General features: G+C 36.0%; 2 protein-coding genes across 3 annotated transcripts; one reads left to right on the forward strand and one right to left on the reverse strand.

Moving 5' to 3' along the window:
- Positions 1–1,470: 1,470 nt before the first annotated feature.
- Positions 1,471–19,878, reverse strand: LOC110112534 (villin-2). 2 transcript variants are annotated; one of them, XM_028699883.1, is made up of 11 exons: positions 19,705–19,878; positions 17,288–17,489; positions 17,036–17,135; positions 6,595–6,663; positions 6,276–6,512; positions 6,010–6,187; positions 5,785–5,917; positions 2,185–2,344; positions 1,954–2,113; positions 1,787–1,887; positions 1,471–1,689 (listed from the first exon to the last, which is right to left on the reverse strand). In XM_028699883.1, the coding sequence occupies exons 2-11, from the start codon at positions 17,341–17,343 to the stop codon at positions 1,486–1,488; spliced, it is 1,398 nt and encodes a 465-aa protein (XP_028555716.1). In that variant the 5' UTR covers positions 17,344–17,489; positions 19,705–19,878; the 3' UTR covers positions 1,471–1,485. The 2 variants fall into 2 exon arrangements, with proteins under 2 accessions (XP_028555716.1, XP_020700447.1); XM_020844788.2 differs by having other exon boundaries at positions 17,288–17,399; positions 19,705–19,877.
- Positions 19,879–24,158: 4,280 nt separating this feature from the next.
- LOC110112535 (protein FANTASTIC FOUR 3-like) lies at positions 24,159–24,587 on the forward strand. Its single transcript, XM_020844789.1, has one exon. It carries the CDS (start codon positions 24,159–24,161, stop codon positions 24,585–24,587), a length of 429 nt encoding a protein of 142 aa, XP_020700448.1.
- The last annotated feature ends 593 nt before the right edge of the window (positions 24,588–25,180 follow it).

The raw sequence follows: 25,180 nt of genomic DNA on the forward strand, positions 1-25,180 counted from the left end.
TTTCGTGGATCCGTCGAGTATGAGGTTTGTACGTGGGATTTTTACTTTGCTTTCTCCTCTCTTTTGTTCCTTTGGGTATTATATGAAGGTCAACACATACATTTTGCAAATGCTCCAGAAGGCATGCAAAGAGCACATACACATTGCAATATGCAGGGAGCCTTATGCAAACGTACCATTCAATATGCAAAGTACGTCACGCTGTGGCGGCACGTTACATTAATATGCAATCATATTGTTCATATAGCCATATACACATTGCAACATGCAAAATGTATTATGCAAGCACATTGTCAAACATACAAAATGCATTATGCAAGCACACTATCCAACATATAAAATGTACTTTGTAAGATAAGTATATATGCCTCGGAGATATGCAAAGCCAGAGCTCTGCAATAGAGAAGCCTTTAGGTGGATTATCTCAACAATTGAATTTTGGGCTGTGGATGCAGGTAAAGAGGAAAGGAAAATTTTATAGATTAGTCTCATAAGACAGCTTATGATGTGTAGTCCTCCTATACCCCCTATCCTGACCATGTAGGAGACAAACTGCAATAAATGGGGAGGCGTCATTTAACTAAAATGATTAAGGATCTGCAAGTGGATATCAAGTTGGAATGCAAGCATAGGGCAATGACATAGTGCAACAATGGATGAGCCAGAAATACATAGCACCAGAATAAGATGAAGATGAGAGCAAAGGAGAGGAAGAAAGGGAAAAATGATAGATAGGGGCAGTGAATGAAAACCAATATGATAAGTTTGTAATAACTTGAATTTTATATTTTAGTACAACTGATGTCGACCCCACATAGTAGGATAAAGGTTTGTTATTGTTGTTATTTTTGTTGTTGTTGTTGTTGTTGTAGTTGAACAAATGAAGGTTACATTTAATGTTCAATTGTATCTATTATATCATAATTGCTTAGATGTTGCATTATTACTCCAAAACATGCAGATGGGTTACAAATTATATGATTGGATCAACGTCTTAAGTGTTGCTAATTTCTTTTAAAAAAGTTTCAGGTTTTTGACGAAACGGTGCTAACAGATTTTACCCCATAAATGATTGGCTGATTGTTGGCAGGAAATCTGCCAGGAATTTTCTGAGAAATTTTTATAGCGTTGCAGAGGTTTTTTAAATGAACTACATTTTTCCATAAACAAGGGTTTCCAAAAAATTGAGCAATTTCTGACAAAATTTAAGCCCAAAAAAGGGTCAATTTTCAAAGATTCTAAATTATCAAGCTTGCTTAAATGGCCATGTTAATGAGCATTTCTTAAATTTAAAGCACAATTAATGTGCTTATTTCTTCCATTCCATAGTTTATATTAACTAACTAGTAAATTATTTCAGAATGATAGCTAAAAAGCTACCTTTTTGAACTTAGGTATAGCTCCAATATTTTTAATAAGTATATTCCATTGAGGTAGCATATGACTGCAGGACTTTAGATTTCAGATAATATTTAACAAGTATATTTATATCCTTATTTGATGACAATAAATGCAAGCCACGATAATTACCTGAATGCTTTCATTTCCAATCCAACAGACTAGGAAGTAATCCTCCTTTTTCTCACCAGAATGATATGTATAAAGTATGATATAACAATCACCACTGAAGAATTTACCAACATCTTCCTGCAGAATTGGTGTCTTCGCACTACCATTGATGCGCCAGACCTGGAAATATTCATCAACCATGTCACACAATAATTCCCACAACATTAAGGAATACCAGAGCTTCAAATAAGGACAAAGGGGGAGATATAATGAGTACCTCAACTTTTCCGCCACCTTCAAGCAAAGGTGGAACCTCCTCATTCACAGGAGAATTTTTTGTGCTTCCCTTCACATCAACACCCTGTTGCTTCAACAGAGCTAAAAAACGGAAAAAATCAAAAACAAATCATCCAATGAAGGTTGCAATTAAATTGTATGTAGTACCTGCAACTTTTCCTCTCCCTTCCTCCCCACCAGAAATTCCTGTACTACCACTGCCTAAAGGCCAAGATTCAAAGTTGGATTTGAATGAATGTGTCTCATATCCCTGAATCATTTGGCTAATCCGAGTTGCCTTTGGCCGGTTCTCATTACTAATAAGTTCCTGAAAAAAAATGTGATCGAATGTATCTAAGATGGCTTCTTCCATCAGAGAAAAGAAAATCAAGGCACTACCTCAGCAGCTTTGCAAGCAGCCTTCCTCTCCTCCAATTGTGTTACTCGACCAACCCAAACATGAATCTCAGCTCCACAATCCAATAGATAGCATTTATTGTTTTCAAGCACTACCTTGGAAAGCAAGCCTTCTTCCAACTTCAACTGACCATCATTGATGCTACAGGAAGTAAAGGCATCAACTGTTCAAGGGCTATCACAAGTTTTTCACTTATTACATGAAATACAAACCAATGACAGCTTGTATCAGATACTAGTACAAGCAATCATATGATTAGCCGAAGTTATTTTCAAGCCTAAAAGATTTTTAGTTGACTTGCGGCTGAAAGCAGTCTATGGAAGCTTTTCGATTCTTAAAAGATGTAAAAGTGATTAAAATGGAAATTTGTCAAAAACACTCCCTGCAGTCCTCTTTTCTCATCTTATAGATGAAAAGAATGTTTTTTTATAATTTTGCCTACATCTCCATACCCTGGGAGCCATAGGATCATGTGCAAGGGATCTCGGCCATGGTGGCAAAGTTGGTGCAACTGCAAGATTGCATGAAGCAGCATTAAAATAACATTTTTTTTCCTTCTCATGAGCACCTAAGCACCCGCCTGTCCAATGTAATAACTCAAATATGTGAAATAATTTTTTTTTTAAGTATGAAAATTCTGAAGTAGAGCATATTAGCGCTAATCTGGTGAGCGTTGTGGTGTCGGGCCATAAACACTGTGTGTGTATATATATATATATATATCCTTACCTCACCCCACTGACTCTTTTACTTGGTTGTTTGGGCATGAAGAAATTGAAAGAGGGGAAAAAGAGATAGGAGAGAGAAAGATTTTGGATCATATTTGCAAGTCATTACTATTACAGATTTTATTTTATTTATTGTAAGTGACTAATCTTTTACTTCCGTTTTCAATGATTTTGATTTCTACGAATTTTATCTCTCATAAATCTGTCAAATATACATTATCTCCCGATTTCATAAGCTTTTACCATGCATGTTTAGATATGTTATAGATTTGATCATTCTGAATGATTTGATATGATTTTATTGCATTTTAAATGAAGTACTAAATGATATCAAATATATGATATGATAACTCTACGTGATACCCTACCGATACATGTGATTCACTGATTAGAAGTCATAAGGAGCTGGAGATTGATTGTGAGTTATAAAGAGTCGAGGCGACTGATTCACGTCATTGAAGGGGAATTATAAGGAGAATATTGATTGGGAGTTCTAAGGGGTGACTGGTTAGAAGTCATAAGTGCAGGAGCAAAATACTCTTAAGCGCAGGAGCAAGATACTCATGCGATGTTGGAATCAAAATCCCGAACTTTGAGGGACGTTTAGACCCAGACGAATTTACGTAGGAATTAATTATTGACAACAAGGAAGTGTCTTATGATCGCATTGTCAAATTAGCAGCCATAAAACTAAAGGGTAATGCATCCTTATGGTGGGAAAATGTAAAGATGTAAAGGCAATGTGCCGGAAAAGCCAAGATCAATTCTTGGGCGAAAATACAAAATAAAATCCAATGAAAATTCTAACCAGAGCAATATCTTCAAGACATGTTCCTCATGCTCAACAACCTTCAACAACAAGATTTCTCCATCGAAAGTTAACACCGCTAAATTTGAACAATTGAATCTCAAATGCTAATTAGCATAGTCGAAAGAAAATACAATCACCCGATTTCTTGGAGGATTAAACCCCTCCATTGCCAACATCATCCAATTAAAGCCTTCAAATTGTGACTTCCAATCACACCACATCCAAAACCCTACCAACTTGCATGGCTAAAGAAGTAATGAAATCACTGTAAGTAAACAATGTCTTGTTCAATTTTCTACTATAGGCAGGTTGCAAGAATAGGTTCTTTGTGATGTTGTTCCAGTAGATGCTTGCCACATTCCTCTTGGACGACCGTGGCAATATGATCCACACTAAGCATGATGGCTTCCGCAACACTTATTCTTTCCAAAAGGATGAACAATCAGTGATACTTCTACCCGCCAAAGAACAAGAAAAGACGACAATCACCAGCCCTTAAGTTATACCACAATCTTTATTCATGCAAAATTACAAGGAACACCACCATGGGCTAGGGTTGGTTATCTTTAAAGCCAATCCGGAACAGATAACACCTCCCCTAGCTATGCAAAATCTTATACAACAGTTTGCAAGTGTCTTTTCATATACTCTTCTCACGAGCCTTCCTCTGCCAAGAGAAATTCAGCATGCTATCGACCTAATACCGGGTTCTTTCATTCCCAAGCCAGCCTACTAAATGTCACCTAAGGAATACACTAAGTTGCAACGACAAGTTGAAGAACTTATTGAAAAAGGACTGGTCAAACCTAGTTTCAGCCTATGCACTATGCCAGCACTGCTTGTACACACGAAGGACAGATCTTCGTGCATGTGTATTGACAGACGCGCCGGTAACATAGATTATTATCGCGTATCACATTCTTATCCCTAAACTTGATGATCTTTTTGATCAGTTGGTAGCAGCCTTCTGCTTCTCAAAAATTGACCTAAGAAGTGAATACTATCAAATCATGTGACCGGGAGATGATAGGAAAACTGCATTCAAGATACCCCATAAATTATATGAATAGATTGTCATACCATTTGGTCTATCTAATGCGCCCAGTACCTTCATGCGTTTGATGAACCAAATTTTCCAACCTTTCCTAGGTAAAGTTGTGGTTATTTATTTTGATGACATTCTTGTTTAAAGCAAACATGTAGATGAACACCTACCACACCTTCACCAAATTTTCAAAACACTCCAAGAGCAACAGTTATTCGCCAGTCCTGTCAAATGTGAATTCTTGATCAACACCATCAAATTCTTGGGGTGCGTGGTATCTGCCAAGGACCTTGAGATGGACCTTATAAAACCAATTTTTGGCTTTTGGCCATGTTTGACAAATGAAAATTACAAACTCATTGTCCAATTATGCCAAGTAATGATTTGAGCACCACTGGTAATGAAAACTCAGTACGGTAAAAAAAAAGAACAAATAAAAACTAAGGAAAAAGATTTGGATTTGTGAACTATGTGACATTACGTTATGGCAGAGTTGACTTTCCGTGATTAATTATGTCAATGCCCATGCATTGATGGGCTTGATGCCCAATTAATCAAGATATCCAACTATTAACCTCCAAAATTCAGTTTCCTGAATGGCCACAATAATATAACAATGGCAGCCGCAACTCTCTTCTTCACTATTATGCCCCTATTTTTACCCTACAAGCAGACCATAAAATTGAAAAAGAAAAAAAATAATCGCAAAGTTTAGGTCAGCTTCCATGATACCTGGTTTCAATAGTGACTGTTAAATTTGGGGCACGATATGTATTACAGCCTTTCATGCCTAACGGAAAGAACACTCAATACGAACTATAAAGTATATAATTACATCGAACAAACAAAAAGAAGTCACAGTAGATGTCAAATGGAAACAACTTTTATCAAGACTTCTGAAAATGCAAATATTGGGTCCCTAATTTCTTGTAGACCAAAGAATTCTAAGAAAACATAGTCTTCATAGGCTATTTTAGGTAAAAACTAAGAAAAACACCTGTAGAGCTTTGCAGGAGATTTTTCCAAAACCACATCATCTTCACCTGCTGGTTTTTTGCCAATTGGTGCAAAGCCACCAAAGAGGACCCAAAATTCACCTGAGTCTGACTCTGCTACGAGCTTCCCATCATCTAATCTTGTGAACAAAAAAATATCATAAATGAAGTATTCAAAATTGAAGGCTGTGCAAAAGAAGGGCAATTTAATAAAATGCAAAGCTTACCAATAATAGCAACATCACACTTTCCTTCATGGTATTTCTCCTTCAAATATTGTATCACTTCTAAAGATTTAGCTCTTTCTTGAATGTTTGAGTTAGCACCATTGAATTGATATATTTTATTTTCAGTGTCCAAGATAAATACATCATCATGATTTAATGAAGAACGTGCAAATGGAACCTATTCAATAGAGCAAATTCGCAATGAATTCCTGAAAAGATGTTAGCTTAATCAAGAAAATAAGCAAGAGAGCTTCAACGCTACTCACTTGCTTCATTCTGACAATTCTTTTACCCCTACACACATAAAGACGATTTTCAAACTTCTCCTCTTCTAGTTTTTTAAATCCAGAGGCAACACCACCCTCAAGAGGAATGATGCATGGCTTGAAATAAGACAAAAACTTGTCAGATTCATGAGCCTGAAGTTCCCTGTGTTGAACTGCACGGCCTCCAAGAGATGCATCAAGTTCAACTGTTTTAATTGCTGCAGTTCCAGCTTCATCCTGGAAATGGTTTATCATTTAAAACAATGAAGACTATCTCAATACCACCCTTTACAAGCATAAGAATGTGTAAGAATCATACTTGGCTAGTATCTTTCCCAATCCAATAGTGAATGTCATACAAGTAAGAACCACCTTTGCTAGAACTAGTCTGCAAGAGAGAGACAACTGAGTAAGTAACATAAAAGAGAAGACAAAGCAGCTTCGGCAGACATATAAAGATAAGCACTTGAAGAACAAACACTTACAATGCAAAAATAAAAAATAAAAAATAAAAAATTTTGGGAAAAAACATTTTGAATAGTGTCCTAGGATGCGCAGACATGGACATGGACATGGACATAACAGAATACGGACACAAGACACATTTATTATTGAAAATATCGGACACGGATACATCTCGGATATGGCATTATAACTTTTATATTTTAAAATTTAAAAATAATGCATGTATATTAAACAAAATAAATAGATTAAATGTACAGAGTTATGGTAGTGCTCATTACTTTTTATTGCATATTGCATGATACACATAAAATAGATACAAAATATTAATAAGCACACCCAAACAAATGACAAACAAAATCAGAGCATTAAAATTGAAACTATATATTACTTGGAGATTATTTATTACTGTTGTTTTGTTCTGTAATAAACTTATAGAGTTATAATGGATGATTCATCTCTTTATACCCATGACTCTTTGTGCAAGTACCTTCTCACAGGTATCTAATAGGTTACATTCAGGTCGAGTAGAAGGACTCCCTCCTCTTTCAGGACAATCCGATCACAAGACTCGCTCAAGAGTTGGGAAGGAACTTACCATTGAAGCCCGACAGACCTCCTCCGACCACTTCCTCCAAGTAGTCGCCCTCCCCAATAGGGATGACCTCAAAAGTTCATCTCTCAGTTGGACAAATCCTTATTCATCTCAGCCAAAATCAAGTCTTCCACACAAGACCTACCAAAAATCAAGCTAGAAAGATATCTCTCACATGAGACCTCTCACACTAACAATTCACCGAGTTCAGAGATCAACATCAAATCATCACTCACCCCCTCTCGCTCTAGCAAGGAAACTTTAGACGGGCTTCCTACCTCAAGCTGACTCGATCTCCAGTCGCTCACAGGTACATCTCACCTACATCATCTCCTACAAGATCGTCACACCACTCAGCACAGCTGGCCAAGCTACATCAAAGACTGATAATAGTATAATACAACTAATGTACTTCATAAGCGTTTTACTGTAACTCTCCAAGCCCTATCAATAGGAAGAGGGGGGATACAAAAGAAACACACACAAGCGTGCGGGAAGTTGGGAGATGAGCATGCAAGTCCAGCTTTTAAAGCGGTGAATAGATTTGTAGATCCGGCTATATCAACCCAAACTCTAGTCTAAGCGTGCAGGAAAGAAAAAGATAGGGCAAGAATTTTTGAGAGAAATAATGGAGAGGGAAATGAAAAATTAAAAGTGCATTTTTTATAAAATTTTAATTAAATTTTTAGGACATGCATGTCAGCACACATTTCCAATTTTTTTAAATTATTTTTTTAATCAGAAATGTGAGATGCATCCAATAGATGTTGGATGTGTGTTGGGCATGTATCCATGTCCAACACATATCAGACACTATATACCCCTTTAACATGAAGTGTCGGTACATCATCGATAGTGTGACAATGAAAATATGTGATAGCAGATTGTCCAAAAGCCATCCTTCAAGTTAAGGGTCAACGAGCACGACTTTGAAAAGCTACAAGCATACAATTATTGAAAAACCAACCAATAAAATTTCAGATATTTAAAGAGAAATGTTATGTTACCCCACCAATAGCCCAAAAATTCTTGATGTGATGATGCTAAGAAAGAAAGGAGAGGGAATAAAAGTATATTAACCCCTAGTGACTGTGTACTGCACTCAAACATTTCATGCCAACTCAGCTACTAAATATAGACAATAATAAATAACATCTTATTCTCCACATCTAGACCTCATCTTTACAATAGGCAGTTGTGTTCTCTCTCAATCGAAAACAATGATATGTTAACTCAATTTTTGAATCGAGCCGATTCAAATAAATTAAAATCAAATTTCAACTTAATTTTTAACCTGAGACATTCGATTTAATCAAACTTGATAAACTAATTCAAATTCGACCCGATTTTTTCTGCTTCGAGTCAACTCAAATTAATTAAAATTAATTAAATTGAATCAATCGATTCAATTTAATTGATTTCATTTGTTTGATTAAACATTAATTTCATCAATTTGAATCAAATCAAGACAAATTGCATCAAATCAACTCAATCGACTTGAATCAAGTCAAACTAGGCTTAATAGAGATAAATTGAGTCAAATTGAGCTTAATCGAGTCGAATCAAGCAAAATTAATCCTGAGTCAAATATAGTTAAATTGAACCAAATTGAGTCAAATCGAACCAAATCAACCTCAGCATGCTCAAATTGACTTAAAATAGGGTTCATAACTCATCTGGTCAACCCACACTCAATGAAGTTTTAAGTACCCTATTATGCCCCTCTAAGCCTAGCCAAAATTAAGCATTTCGCATCTGATGGCTGAAGGTGCTAGATAGAGCAGCAGCAGTCTCCCCTACTCCTTCCAACAGGTAAAAGTTGTCGGGGGCATTGGAGAAGAATGCGTTGATTGCAAATTATTTTGAGGGTTAGATCAGTTTCCCAATTGTTTGAAGCCATGACTAGAAGAAATTGGGAGAGAGAGAGAGCTTTTTGCTTCAAGTTTTTTAGAGAGAGAGAGTTCTATGTGGTGTTTGATTTCAAAGATAGGAGAAGTAGTCAAAAATCAAAGAGCTCAAGCATCTAAACCTTAGTTTCCTTCTCACCAGTTGTAGCCTTGATGTGAAAGACCAAACACGAGCAAGTTGTGGTGGCTAATTTAGTGAGTTGTTGACAGTGATAGTGACGCCCAAAGCAATTCGAGCATTGTTAAGCAAGTGTTTCTTTTATGTTTCTTTCGTTTCATTCAAATGAATACACTATTGTCTTTGACCACTGAATACTAGCTTTAGTGAGACGAAATTCTTAAAACTTAGAAAACCTAGGACTCTTGGCCTTTGTGGCTGGGTGACTACCTCAATCAACCCTAGGCCCTTTAGACTGCACTTAGCTTATGGTTTTCTAACCTAATTTTTACTATCCACTTTCTTAATCCACAGAAATCCAATGATTACCAACGGATGGTTCACATTCAGTAACTTAAGGAAGAGAGGGACGAGGTGTCGAGTTGTTGTATTCAGGGCTGATAACCCTCCATATATGAAATAGAATTTATATCGAATTCGTCCTTCTACCTATATCAAACCATAGGTTGTTCATGGCCATTTGATTCCAATAAAGTGGCTACGCACTTGTTTCAATTCATAAAAGTTGCACCTCCACCAAAATCAAATCATAGGTTGTATATGGCCTTTAGATCTTTTAAATCAAATAGCCATGCACTTGTTCAACTCATTACAAATTGCATTTCATTTCCTTGCTAAGGTTATGACAAAATTAACTTAGAAGTTACGGGAGTCTCACATTTGTTAGAATTTTCATTTACTTTTGAGGCATGAAAAAATATTTAAACTAAGTTTAATTGATTTCAAGAATTATAAAATTCTTGTGGAGACTTTCATGTCCTTTAAATGTTTATATTTCATACCCCAAAGTGATTGAAAGTAATTAAACTTGCTTGAATTTTTTAAATATGAAAAAATTCTAAAAATGGAAATTACTTGTTATGCACTTTTAAGGTCATAAATTATGCATAAACCTTAAGAGTTAAGACCATCTCAAAATCATAGAAGCGACCTTTCCAATCTTAATGAATCCAAAACATTCTTTAAAAAAAAAAACCTTCATAAAAGTCATCTTTTTCTTCATGAGCATTGCTTCAAAGCTTTCCATAGCTTCAAACAGTTTATTGCATGAATCATAGGATCTCTTTAGAACTTATTTGCCCTTAAACAAATCTTAGGATTGTTTTGATTCAAGTTAAACATTGATATTTAATCTCTCTTTGTTTTGTGCCTAGTTAAACTCTCATAGAGGTTTCCAAATAACCTTTAAAATATTCAAGATAGCACCAACAGTCCTTAGAACTAAATCTTAGATCGCTTGGTCTACTTGTTTGAACCAAAATCAACAAATAGCTCCTATCCCTTGGCATAAGATATCAATCCTAGCATCTCACATTTGCTTAACCCAAACTAAGCAAATGAAACTTTCATACTTGAACACAAAAGTTCTATGATCTCTCTTTGATTTGCAGTCTGAAAGCTATAGACATATCGCTAAATTTCAATCGTATTCATGCAGCTCAATAAGGAAAATACCTTGATTTCTATAAAATCAAAAGTAATAGAATATTTATTAGCCCTTCGCCCACAAGCTATAGGTTAAATTACATTCTCCCTTAGCCTAGAAGCTATTGTAAATTCAATAACACTTAGCCTTCAAGTCCGAGACCAAAAATCTTAATCTTGTTGCATTTACTTGAACCCAATTAAGTAAATATCCCCATTTTTATAATTATAAAATTTGGTGAATCACCCACTCTCAATGAGCTCTAGCTACCATATAAATATTACAGCTCATTTTATAGTTTCAAATTCAGATTTTCCAAAATCCCATATATTACCAAATTGCCAGTTGATTTCTAAAAATCTCAATCAATTCCAAAAAATTTCAAAATCTGGGAAATTTTTAAGGGAGTTTCCTCTCATCAAACTCTACCCACCCTAAGTTTTGCTAGACAAAATTCTATCAAATTTGATCATGAAAATTTACTCTATTAGGTTTATTTTTCAACTTCAAAAATTCCAAAAAACCCAATTTATATCAAAAATTATGAAATTTATTGAATAACCTTCTCTAATTTATCTCTACCTCTGATAAAAATCTAAAGTCTAAATGTTACTATGTTAATATTTAGATGTTTCTAAAAAGTTTGATTCAATGAAAAGTGAGTGTAAAGTATTTCAAGTGTAAGGGTTTTAGATGTGTTTGATTTGATGGAAAATGAATGTAGAGTAAAATTTTAGCAAATTCCAAATTTACTCTGTGGTTCATTTTTTATATATCAAAACTCTTCCAATTTTGGTCAAATTTTAAATATACTGCAAGCTAACTCAATTGTCGATGTTTGCACCATTCAAAATAATAATAATCACAGGTATTTATTTTACACTCATCCAAATATTCAAATACATTGCATCCATTTTATATCATATTTCATTTTACTCTGTATTTCCTTTCAGCAAAACAAACAGCTCTTAAAACTCCCAAAATACTCCTCCCCCTATTTTTCACTAAATTTTTTTTGAGAAAATGGGAGAGTTCAATTATGCATGTCAATCTTCCTTAATCACCAAATGAAATGAAAATTGTACACATTTGTTGCCCCTCTAATTCCCCATCATCATTTGAAATAAAATTTAAGCTACGCCTCGGTGGCAATGCTAAACTAATAACTCTCCGAAAGTAAGATAAACTACAATCCCCCACCTTAAATGCTACTAAATTTTCCGCCCCTTCGTCAACCCTCCAAGATGGTCTTAAACTACCACTTCAAGACAAGGACTAAATAAACACCCTCTACCTTGTAGCAAGGTTGACGTAGTTTATTTCCCCCACAAATATATCATCTTTCTTAAAAATAAATCATTAGTCCGCACGAAAGATGCTCCCCGACATGTCCTACCACTTATATTCTTATTCCAAGTGAAGCCTTATTCTTATTCCCTATTAAGTATGTTTAAAAGATCAAGCCCTCAACCAACTCATTAAGGACCCGAACCAACTCTATGATCATAGTTTTCAATCAGGATAGATGAAGAGAGATAAAGAAGTTAAGAAAAGAAGCCAGTGCTAGAAAAGCCTCATGCTTAAAAGCCTCATGCTTAAACGAGAAGATAACCTCTCCTGGTCATACAAAACCAAGGATTACAATCAATCCCAAAAGAAGCATGAATTGCACATTGAAAAAGAGATTTTATAAGTCATAGAATTATTTTACATGCCATAGATACACACATTTATAATGCTTCTAGAACCTCACAATGGGAAGAAGAATTAAAGGAGAAGCCAAATACCAAAGAGAATCCACCAAAATACGTCATCATACCCCCGTGAAGAGAGGGCAGTCCACAAAAATGAATCAAAATGCAATAAATCCTTTTACAAATCCCGCAACATAGCTATAGTCAAAGGAAGCAGCCACAATAATAGCTAGTCATAGGAAATACCTGCAAACCAAAGCAAATGAAAGAAGCCAACTACAATCCCGCAATAGAGAACAACAAAAGGCAGAAGCAACAGGAGAAACCACAAGGAATCCGGAATAGATGTAGCAACCACCCACCAAAGAAGCTGGAGGAGAAGCCATGGGAGAAACTACATCACAATCTGATAGGAAACACTTTAAGATTTCAAGTAAATCCTATCAACAGAGCAAATACATCGAGAAATCTCCACAATTCCAATGGAAAACTAGTGAAAAACAGTAATTTTATTGCAAGAAAACAAACTACGGAAGAAAATAACAAGATACAATTGATCCTCTATTTGAGAGGAGGATCGATCTCTCCCAAATCTCTAGACGCCATTAGAGCCCAAAGAAAACCTATGAGATCTCAAATTTTAGTCAAACTCAAGATGCCATAACCCTAGGAAAACAAACTATTTAATGTATACAAATCAAAAGGAAATCCCTAAATAGTCCCTACATTCAAATTTCCTCCTAACTCCCTCAAAAATCCTTCCTAAACAGCTCACGCATGCCCAGGCATGCGTTCGACGCGTACAGGAGAAGGAAATGTTTGCTTCTATTCGCGTAAGTCAGCCCCATCGGACCGACTGGACCGGTCTAACAATACTCCCCTCCCAAAGATCCACCTTGCGCGCAAGGTGGAAAGATGCACCCTCCTCCATTAATTCTTCATCATAAACGGTAAGAACATGAAGAGTTCAATCCTTACACTTATGCCCTGGCGTATACCTCTCGTCACATCTGAAACAGATCCCCTTCGCCTTCTTCTCCTATAATTATGTTTATGTGAGCTTCTTGAAGTTTTCCCCAGGTCTTCCTCTAGAATTCTTCTCCTTCGAAGTCTCCCTAAGAATACCCGGTGTTGGCTCCTTGCTTGCCAAAAAGGTGGTGGTCATCATATACAAGCCTCCTAAACTATTGCCTCATGCTTCTTTTTACAAGTGCCTCTGATCCTCCACCAATTGAGCTAGCTAAATAGACTCTCCCAAGTCCTGAGGTCTCATCACTCTGACTGTTGTGCTGATCTTTAGTTTCAGTCCCTTCATAAAGTTCCCCTCCAGTACAGTGTCTGGAAGTCAATCTAATTACCTAGCCAGGTACTCAAATTGCTCACAGTACTCCATCATTGTCCCCTCCTGCATCAAAGCGAAGAACTTCCTGTAGAAGTCCCCTCCCCTGCTGGTTTGGAAACGTTCCAACATACGGTACTTAAACTCCCTCCAGGTTCTTATTGGTCGTCTCGTATCCCTCAATTAGTACCATGTTAAAGCTTTCCCTTCCAAACACATCCCGGCTACCATCAGCCTCTCCCCCTCCATCAACCTATTGACGGTAAAATACCTTTCCACCTTGTAGATCCACCCATGGGCATCCTCTCCTTCAAAAATAGGCATCTTCATCTTCCTCAAAATTCATATCGCCTCTATTCCCTTCATAATTTCTTCTTTCCCAAGGGGGTGGTTCCCCTCAAGTGTCTCAATCATCCCTTCTACGTTCATACCCAAGCCTTTCATTAAATTTACACCTTCTCCTTTCAAATTCAGCATCCCTTGTATCACAACAAACCCCTCCCCTTTCAGATGCAGTCCCCCTTCAGTCATAATTACGTCTTTCCCATTCAAATTCAGCCCCTCTCCTCTCCAAATCATCACATCTTCATTCTTGTTCCACCACCTCACGCTTCTCCCCATACCCCCTACCCAGCTCCCCCATATAAATAGGCTCCATGGGAGGCCTTCTCTCTTTCCTTTTTAAGTCTCCACCTCCTGATCTTCATTTTGCCTTATTGGATTAGAGTTTTCTCCACTTCCTAGGTTGCTAGAGGCTTCCCTTGCCTCTGACAATGCCGTTTTCAATTGGCCCTCGAGCAACTTCTTTATCATCTCCCCAAGGCTGAAAAAATTTCCATCCATCTTCTCATTGATGGCTGAAATTTGACTTTTGACATCTGAAAGTTGAGTGTGGAGATCTGAAATTTCAGTTTTCAATTGTATAATCTCCCCTTCCAATAATTCTACCTTCATACATGCCATCGGTACCCGGATCTAGGCTCCAAACAACAAAAACGGCCAAAAAACAACAGTTTCTAGCGTTCAAACAGCAAAAAACAGCAGCTCGGTGAGTAAAACGCAGCAAAAATTAGTGAGGAGACTTCAATTTCTGGCCAATAAATTGCTCTGATACCAATTTGATAGAAAACACTTGAAGATTTCAAGTAAATTCTATCATGAGAGCAACAACAACGAGAAATATCCACGATTCTAATGGAAAACTAATGAAAAACATTAATTGTATTGCAAGAAAACAAACTACGGAATAAAATAACAAGATACAATTGATCCTCTTTTCGAGAAAAGGATCGATCTCTCCCAAATCTCTAGACGCCGCTAGAGCCCAAAGAAAATCCATGAGATCTCAAATTTCAGCCAAATTCAAGACCCTAGGAAAAAAAATTATTTAATGCATACAAATTAAAAGGAAATCCCTAAACAGTCCCTACATTCAAATTTCCCTCCTAACTCTCTCAAAAATCCTTCCTAAACAGCTCACGCACGCCCGGGCGTGCGTTTAACGCATACAGAAGGCAGAAATGTCAACCTCTATTCACGTAAGCCAATCCCGTCGGACCGGCACCGGCTGGACCGGACTAACACAATCACTGTCCTTTTCCTCTTCAAATTTATCCTAGAGCACAAGCACTCACCAATATGATAGCATTATAATATGATTATAAAACAACTTACAGCTTCAGCAATTGACAATTGATTCTCCGAATCATTAAAAAGAGTACAAGTGATGTAAGCAAGCCCCCCCCCCCCCCCCCACCACGCCCCCCCCCCCCCCCCCCCCCCTATATTTGTTTTTGGGCTGATTTGGGGGGCGGCTGAGCTGCTGGCTACTTGACTTGGCTGTTCGGTTCCTGTTTCCCTGGTTAGGCTGTTCAGTTCCTGGCTTTCCCAGTTCCCTAGGCCTTAGTTGTTCGGTTCCTATTCCCCTAGCTTGGCTGTTGGGTTTCTGTTGTCTGGCTTTTCCTGTTCCCTAGCCTGGGTTGTTCGGTTTCTGCTTTTGACCCTTGGCTTTCCCAATTTCTAGTGGGTTCTTCCGTGGCTTTAATGTTGCCTTTTACCTCCCCTTTCGGTTGGTTGTAGGGGCGGCTTAGCATGGCTTTTGGCCTCTTTTTCTTTCCTATTTATAGGAGAGTTTTGGGCTGTTGTGTGCAGTTTTTAAGAATGAAAAAATGAGAATTTTTTGAAAAAAAGCATGAAGGTTCTTTAGCTTGCGAGCTAAGTCTCCTTATCACTTCTTTTCTTAAACTTCGTCTCGGACTTCTATCTATTTCTTCTCTCCATGGTAATCCTTCCATTTGTATCTTTCTTCTCTTAAAATGTTTGTGTTAAATCGTAAGTTGCAAGGTAGTTGCATCTTGTCTTGTCTTAATGAAATTTCATATGGCTTCTAAGAGTTGTTAGAAACTTTGTTCTGTCCTACTAGGTGGTGTTTTGTTATGTTATATTGCGGTGTGTTTAAGTTATTTTTGAAAGGGAGACGTCAATATTATTTGCAATCTTAGTTTCCTTAAAATTTTGATTGCATCAATAAGTGCTACAAAAGTACTGTGACAAATTCTTTTCTAAATTTGTAATAGCTAGAAATTCACGTTAGCAGCATTTCCTTTACCGTCAACAGAAAATTAAAATAAGACAAACAATTGGGACTGCTATTAAAACAAACTCTTACTCTAGAAAAGTCAAAATATCTGCATGCTAGTTGGCGGACTCAAATAGACAACTTTTCCACTAGGCGGTTTTCAAAGGGAAAATCCTACACGTGGCATGAGGAGCCAAAGAACTTATAGATACATTTACAGGATAGATGATCGCATCCAGGTTCCCATAAATTTCCATAAAACAAAGATTTTGCTTTATGCAACTTACATGCCCCTTAAGTGATAGGTCAATACAAAATTTTTGCAGGTATCATGCAGCAAGCACATTGAACCACCGAGATTCCATGTGCATTAAGGTGCATTAAGGCACACACCATCCCCAATAACAATAAAAATCTAGTAAAAAACAAAGACAAACAGAGTAGCATATTGGCATGGCAACTATAAATGATTTGAACATTAATGCTAGCAATAAGGAAAAAAAAATAAAAGCAAATCATGACGCAAATCATAACTTTTCAAAGAGAGGAAGGAAATATTGAAAAGAAGATATTAGTTGTACCTGTAAAATGATATATGAATCTCCAGAGTAGAATTTACCATAGTCAGTCTTTGACAAAGGAACTGGCTCAAAGTTCTCAATACGCCAAATCTCCGTGCCTCTATGTCGTGTTAAGTAAATGGCGAGTACATGGCACAATAAGTTATAAACATACGCTAAAGTGCTCACCAAAAAACCTAAATAGCTGAAAATTATTCCATATAAGATATTTAAACAGTAAACACCACAAAGCCTGAGTTACATGAAGGATACACTCTTTGGCCAGCTCCTTGAAATGCAGGGTCCAGAATTTTTGTAGGGCTGGACATAATGTGATTCTAGCCTTCGCAGATATGTACAACAGTATCAATATCTGATATTATATCTGCATTGTCCGTTGTTTGAACAGATAAGTTGACATGTATCATACAGAATCTTCAGCATTTTTCTTCAAAGAGGCTAGTGATACTCTTTACTAAGATAAAATCATAGTAAAAGGTTCAAAAGATATTCTAATGATATTTTATACCAATCTGGAATTTTATTAGTAAAAATTCAAACTAAAAAATATAATGGAAAATATATATCAACAAAATTCACAGGAAGAACAGTGAAAATAAGAAAAACTTTCTAATCACGTTTATCATGTATCTTGAGCTGAACTTGCCAGTCATCTAGGACTTACTGTTCTTAAGCTCATTTCTAGTTTTCCAACATATAATGTTAGATGAAATGAGTCCTAAAACACCTATTTTCTTTAGGATGCTGAAGTTCATTAGGTGTGCCATATGAACTCTTTGTCAAAAAATCGAATGGAATGGGGAGATGACCATAAGGAATCCAGTGGAAACACACCCTAAGAAGCAATATATGTAACAAAGTAATCATAAAATCACAAAAAAGATACCATGACCTTTCCTACATGAGCTTGTTTTCTAATATGCAATGCCAGAATTTCAAGAGCTAGAGATGATCAGTACAATAAGATTTTTCTTGGCATGCAAAACACATTTTTAAGCCATGCCCCAGCCTTGACAAAGCAAATCAAATAAAATATTTAAAATAATACAAATTCTACTTGTCTGGTAAATATGTAATCCTTATAACTTCCACAATTCCAATTAAAATGCATGTCCTCAAAATGTGACAAGTATGAAATTATAATTCACAACAACATCGGAAATTTGTAGTTGATAATCCAAAATGCTGAAAAGGTTGAAACTCAATTGGTCTATTGACTCTATTCTAATGTAAGCTCTTCAGCAACATAGGTTTGCTCCATCACTATACAGACTCCAAAAGCAAAGAGTTTAGTACCAAAGCATTTGAAGCTTTTCCCGGTCGAAATTGATAGAGCTAATGCTTAAGGATTAGAAATTTTACATATTCTAGTGATGTTAATCCCAAATAGATGTTGCAAATTACCAGTTATTAATCTATATACTTATAACATAATTCTTTTTGCATCGTCTTTTTGTGATCAATCATACAGCTGATATAATTCACTAATACATATTATTTTTGTGATCAACCAAAATCTCCATTTAGTCATCAAAAACAGAAGTAATCAACAAAATAACTGAACTTTCAGCAGAAGAGAAAACACATACAAATACTAGAAGCAAGTATATTTTTTTATCAAGATGAAAAGTAACCCTTCCATAATCAACAATTTTAATTTATGCATTTCATTAAAAAAACAGTAAAACAAAAAGTGAATAACCCTTCCATAATCAACAATTTTAATTTATGCATTTCATTAAAAAAACAGCAAAACAAAAAGTGAATAAAACTTGTGGAAAACCTCCACCTTCTTTACAAATCTAAACAATTGCGACACAATCAATCATATATGTTTTTCTAATTTTTTTTATGTAGCAAGAACTCAAACAATTCAACACCAACAACTAAAGTAGTGTTTAAGCATCGTAAGTGCTTCCCAATAACATGCAGTCGCAAATCAATTGCAAATCCAACTGTATAATTATATAGCTAAATTCCATCTATACCACACACATGCACACCTTTTGCTCCGTAATCCTTCCTAGTCAACTAGTAAATAAGTGATTACCTTCTTTAAAGAACACCAAGTAACCTAGCCTTAGAAATCAACTAAGAAATACAAAGACCAACAATCAGTACACTGCAAAATACCCCCCAAAAAAATCAACGAGAAAGCCAACTTCAAGAGATGCTTTCACCAGCACTCGCCTCGCTGGTCGCCATCAACAATTGACAAAACTTCGTCTGAATCAGAACTTCTACCAAATGAGGAATCTAACGCCTACAGTAACTACTCCCACCTTTTCTCCAGCACCCAATCAACGTCGTAGCAATCAACAGCGTCTCCCACCCAACTTGACACGTCAAACAGCGCCAGCAGATTCATAAAACACCTCGGCCCAACCGCGGATCTAAACAGTGAGGACAAAACCTATAGATAATTCGAGATTCCCCATCAAAGCATGAAAAAACGAAGCCAAACACACTGAAAGCCCAATCAATCAAAAATAACGAAAAAAAAAAAAAACATCTTCCTGAATTAAAAACACCACTTGTTCTCGTTCATCCAACGCATCGATTCTAAGCTAAAAAAATGCAGGCGATCACTCAGCGGAGATGATTCACGAAAACAAGCTCCAGAAATCGAAATAATAAACAAGCGAGAGGGATCGAAAATTGGTACATACGATGATTCACGGCGGCGGAAAACAGCGGTAACTGGGATCGGAATGTCGGGATGGGTTGGCAGAAGATGCGATTACTTATTGAACCGAAATGATATCCCTCTCTCCTATCTTTCTCTCCCTTCGCTTCTGCCACCTCCTTTTTCTCGCTTTTGCATTTTTTTTTTTTATATGGATTTGCAATCAATGAATTAATTTGTTAAAAAATTATATATATATATATATATATATAATTTTTTATATAACGGATATCCACCGTCTGTCACCTCCAACAGGATATTTGACCGCATGACTAATCCTCGACTGACCTAGAAGAGGCACACTTCCAAGAAACCTCCTAGCATGTACTTGATTGGGCCCCGCTTAAAAGGCGCTGCTGCTCAAGGGGGTTCGAGCACAGGTTGGGAGGTTTCTAACTATACTCACCCACCAACTAAACTAAACATCAATGGATAATATTATATTTTTATTATATATCCTTTTTATATTTCTCTAAATGAGAATATAAAAAATATATATATTGTGACAGCTAAGTCATTTACAAGCTTATATTATGAGAAATTTGATTTTTATATTTTTCTATGATTTAAATATTAAAATATTCTCGTTAATGTTGTAATTAATTGTAATTTTAAAAATTTTATATGAAAATCGAAAATCATCAAGGAATATCATTTTTCATACTATTAAAAAATCTGCTTATATTAAATTATTTTTTTAATAAAGAAAGACGAAACATTGGACCGGCGCGAACCGACCAAACTGCCACGCACGGCTGGCATTAAAGCGCAGGTGACTTGCTGGCCAGGGAGACCGGGATCTTCTCGTATGTTGGAAGGACAGTATTTAATACTTCCAAGATCTTAATCGTCCATATGTAGATCGTGCCTTTCGTATAGGGTCGGACCGATCTGTTGTGGAAAAACCTTGTACAGGAAATCATTTGGCAAAGCGCGCGGTAGGGCTGATAATTATCTTTGAAACTAATTAATAAATTGAGTTTATATTACAATCATAATTAAAAATTAATGAATTTAAAAGTTAAAACATTATAATAAAATATTTAGTTATGTTTTCTTTTAATTATATTACAGAGTGTTCGAAAACGTGCCACGTGGCATTTCTTTTTTATTTTTTTCAATAAGATAAAATAATTTTTAAAGATCTATGTGTAGAGTTGTGGGCATATCTTATCTATGAACTGTCACACTTTTTAATTCTATATTTTGATATAAATTATATTTAAATAATATTTAAAACTATGAATTTTTTTTAAATTAATATTATATTAAATTTAAAATAAATTTGTTAATTTGAACGATTATTTTTATATAATTTATATCAAAGATAATTTTAGATTTTTTTTTTGTCATTTAATAAAGGATATCTATAAATGACACGATCCAATAATCTAATTTGGACATAACTTGAATTTTTTAGTTTAGGTCGACCAATCTAATAAACAGGTTGATCTTAATTCAATTTTCTCACCCGTTTCATCTTAGGGTTGACCTGAAACTTGAAAGTAACCATTTTTTTATTTGAGTTTATGAGTGTACTTCATGTAGAATCAAAAATTTCTTTATAATTAGTAATACTTGTTGCATCCTGAAACATTCGCGGCGGTAGAGAAGTATATAGTTTAAAGTCTTAACGTTGTACAAAGATCCAGCACACAAGCAGATGAAAGAGAAAGAGAGATGGTGCTGCATGTATAAGAGACACAAGAGTTTTTATGTCCTAAAAAATGGGAAAAACCACGGGGCATGACCCAATTTGAAAGAATCCACTAGTATTTGCAAGTGATTACAAATGAGGCCCTTCCTTGAAAGAAGGCTTTGGCTTGATGTCACAAATGTACATCATATAGAGTGCATTACATTAATGTAGACATATTTGTTTGGTTGGTAGGACCATAGTCGATATGACAGAGGTCACAAAGACCATACTAGGCCACAGAAGTCAGAAGGACGGTAGTAGTATGGTGGTACTCCAGTATAACTCAGGGAGTTAGGTGGTGGTCCGAGAGAAGTTCGGGCCTCAGGTGTTGGCCCGGCAGCTAGCACTCCAGTGTCAGGCGGTGTCCCGACAGTGACACTTCAGCGTCAAGGGGCACTCCAGATTCGGGTGGCACTTTGACTTCCTTAGATGGTCTAGTGGTGGTTGACAGAACTTGGCGGTAGTGTAACAGAACTCTGACGGTGGTGCGGCAGAACTCTGTCGATGGTCGAGGAGGAGCTAGGCTGTTGAAGCTTTCTTTATTCTCTTCGTTCTCCTCTCTTGGCTCTTCCCCTCTCAAGAGAAATTAGATGTCTATTTATATATTTTCTGTAGTGGCACGGCCCGTAAATAAGTGAGAGATCAAGGGTAAATGGGGAGGGTTAGATGGACGGCAGATGTTGAATCTCTTGATCATGCACCGTTTGTCAAACCTTTGTAGGCTTAAATGATGTTGGAATTTGGCGATCTTGGGCTCGTTGGATTTGTCTCATCAAGCCGCTCGATTCGACTATATGCACGTCATATTTGGAAACCGTTTAGTAATCTAAATTGTAGTTTGAACCTTCCAACAGCGCTTCGGGTCCTTGATTTGGACTCATTTGGGCTCGGATTGAGTCGAATTTGGTGTCGTTGGGTTTGTATTTCCGAGACTTTCAGTTCGACTATAAGTTTGCTGAAATTGGAGTTTGGATGGTCCCAATTTTAATTTTTAAATTTTCCAACTTGATTTTGCATCGATATTCGTGCCCAATCAAGATAATTTTTGGATGATGTATCAATACTTATTGATAACATTGTACATTAAAACCTCGTTCCCAATTTTAATTTTTGAAGTTTCCAACTTGATTTTGCATCGAGATTCGTGCCCGATCAAGATAATTTTTGTATAACGTATCAATACTTATTGATAACATTGTACATTAAAACCTCGTTGATTAAGATTTGTTAATTAAAATTTGTTGGGAAGAGTATTAGATTGGCTTTTTTCACATTTTTTTTACAAGCCATATTGCCTAATAAAAAAATTATATAAACATGTTGGCGAGTCATGTCAGGTCAAATTGGTTATTGTCGAGTCTGGTTCGATCTTAGATTGTGGACTATTTCCTCGGGCAAATTTCAAATTGGACCTGAACCCAATGCATTAACTCATTTTGCCACTCTAATTTAACTTACATGCATGTTTATTATGATCGTGCAAAGTTTTTTTTTATTTTTAAAAATAATAAAGAAATAAAATAAAAAGATAGTGCAAAGGTATTTCTTAATTAAAAATTATTAAAAAAAATATTTCAATAATATTTTTTAAAATTGATATTTTATTATTTTAAATATCCCAATTTATGTTGTGATATTATCATTATCCACATCCCCATGTACATTACCAATTGGGGCTAGTTAGCTAATAATTAAAAAAAATGATAATTACATCACATATCAATAAATAAAAATTAATTCTTATGATATTCATAATTTTTAAAATATAATATATCAGTGAGGAAAAAACTTATGTTTGTATATATGGCTTCATATATTTATAGTTCATCTCTAATTTATAATTTATAAAAAATCAAAATATTTATAATTATTTGAAAATTAAATATGAAATTTTAAAATCTTAATTTCAATACATTTCCGAGTTTTAACATAAATATATATTATATTTTAAGACAAAAAACAAAAAAAAAATTAAAATGTTTTTTACAAAATATGCATACTCGCCAAAAAAATTTAAAAATAATACTAAATTAATATCACATATCATAATTAACCATTTTAATAAAAATACAACTAACCTAGTAAGGTAAATAAATGACCCGACCTAAGAACCAGACTCAAGTTTGACACACAAAAATTTAGGTTTAACTCATTCGATAAATGTGTCAGGTTCAAAATTTCGACATGTTTAATAAATATTCGGGTGGACCAATGTGCCCAATTTTGATTCTAAAATAACCCATTTAATATTTTTCAATTCTTTTTATTGTTAGTATAATAATTTTTATTTTTATTAATTAATCTAAAACATGTATTAAAAAATAATTTAATCAAAATGGGTTATGAGTCATATTCGGGTCATTCGGGTCCAAGTCTATCTTTTTAAACTTTCTTCATCCACGTCTCAAGTAGTTACCTCTCGCTATACTGATCAGTTAAATCATCTCCTCTTCTCCAATCCCGCGCTCTGATCACCTTTAAACCCTTCAAGATCCGATCTTTTGCGCATTTTCCGTTTCCAAACATCCATTTCTTCGTCTTCTATGTCTTCCCCACCCACTTCATCTTCCATGTCTTCCCCATCCACTTCATCTTCTATGTCTTCTCCATCGCTTTTGCACGGTGAAGAACCCTGTGTCGATCCTCTGAAACCTAACTCAGAACCGGAAAACCCTAGAATCGGCATTTCGATTGGCTCGGCGTCTGTTTCATCCGTTTCAAATAGTTGCAATCTGGAAATGTGCACGGAGACACTGGGATTCGAAAACGGCGCAATGTGCTTTAATTGCGAGATGGAAATTGACGCCGAGAGAAAGAAGAGGTCGCCGGTGAAACAGGGAAGATCTGCGGCAACGGTGTTTCCGCCGCCATTGACGACGCGTAGAGGAAAGGAAACGTTGATTTTGATGAGGAAGAGAGAAGAAGGGAGGCTTCTGTTGATCGCTTTCAGGCCTTTGGTTCTTGAGGCTGAGAGGAGTGGCGGGAGGCTGGTGCTTCGGATGTCGGCGAGGAGGGGTTTGAAGAGCAAAGGGGAGAAGGAGGAGGGGAAAAAGGTGGAAGAAGAAGGCGAGAAGGAAGAGTTAGTGGTGAAGTATGGCTGCGGTGGGAAGCATTGGAGCGCGGCCGCCAGGTCCGCTGGTTCCGACGCTTTGTTGCTGGCTAGATAGGATTGGAAGCTTCGGTTAGGGTTGCAGAGCACCATATCTTAGGGATTGGAAGCTTCGGCTCTCATCATAGTAAGATCATGAGTTTGATGTATAATGCATATAGTAAGTGATTAGAGAGAGAGAGAGACTTTTTAGTTGGATACATATTAAATACAATACAATGTTTTGTTTGTGTTTGTTATGATGTATTTCAAATGTATTGAAATAATATGACGAGTAATAGTAACTAACGAGCAACAAAGGTGGCGACGTGGTGATGGCCGGCGATAATGAGAGGCAAACGGGGAAGATGATTTTGTGATTGTGAGTTTTCTTAACATTTAGAGTTCTCTTGATTTGGGCAAATTGTTAATTATTCAGAAATAGTCGTCTTTGAGATGTCGCACGAATGCTTTAGTAGCTTACTATAGGCTTTGTTTGAGACAACTTTCTTATTGTTTTTTAAGCTAATTTTTGTGCAAAAATCTATTGGAAACAGGAAAAAAAACAATAGTTTAAAGTTCTCTCAAATGAAGCCAGTCTTCATAAATTTTGAGGGTTGTAATTTTTGTTGAAGACTATAATTTGGATGATTATTTTGATTGTGACGTGCT

The sequence above is a fragment of the Dendrobium catenatum genome, unplaced genomic scaffold, assembly GCF_001605985.2.
Source record: "Dendrobium catenatum unplaced genomic scaffold, ASM160598v2 fragScaff_scaffold_133, whole genome shotgun sequence".
In the NCBI taxonomy this organism is placed as follows: Eukaryota; Viridiplantae; Streptophyta; class Magnoliopsida; order Asparagales; family Orchidaceae; genus Dendrobium; species Dendrobium catenatum.

Coding starts and splice junctions, on each gene's coding strand:
- LOC110112534 (XM_028699883.1), bottom strand. CDS start 17,343: ATGTCCAGCCCTACAAAAATTCTGGACCCTGCATTTCAAGGAGCTGGC. Junction 6,664..17,035: donor ATTCATATATCATTTTACAG/GTACAACTAATA, acceptor TCTCTCTTGCAG/ACTAGTTCTAGCAAAGGTGG. Junction 2,345..5,784: donor TCTCCTGCAAAGCTCTACAG/GTGTTTTTCTTA, acceptor TACTTCCTGTAG/CATCAATGATGGTCAGTTGA.
- LOC110112535 (XM_020844789.1), top strand. CDS start 24,159: ATGTGCACGGAGACACTGGGATTCGAAAACGGCGCAATGTGCTTTAAT.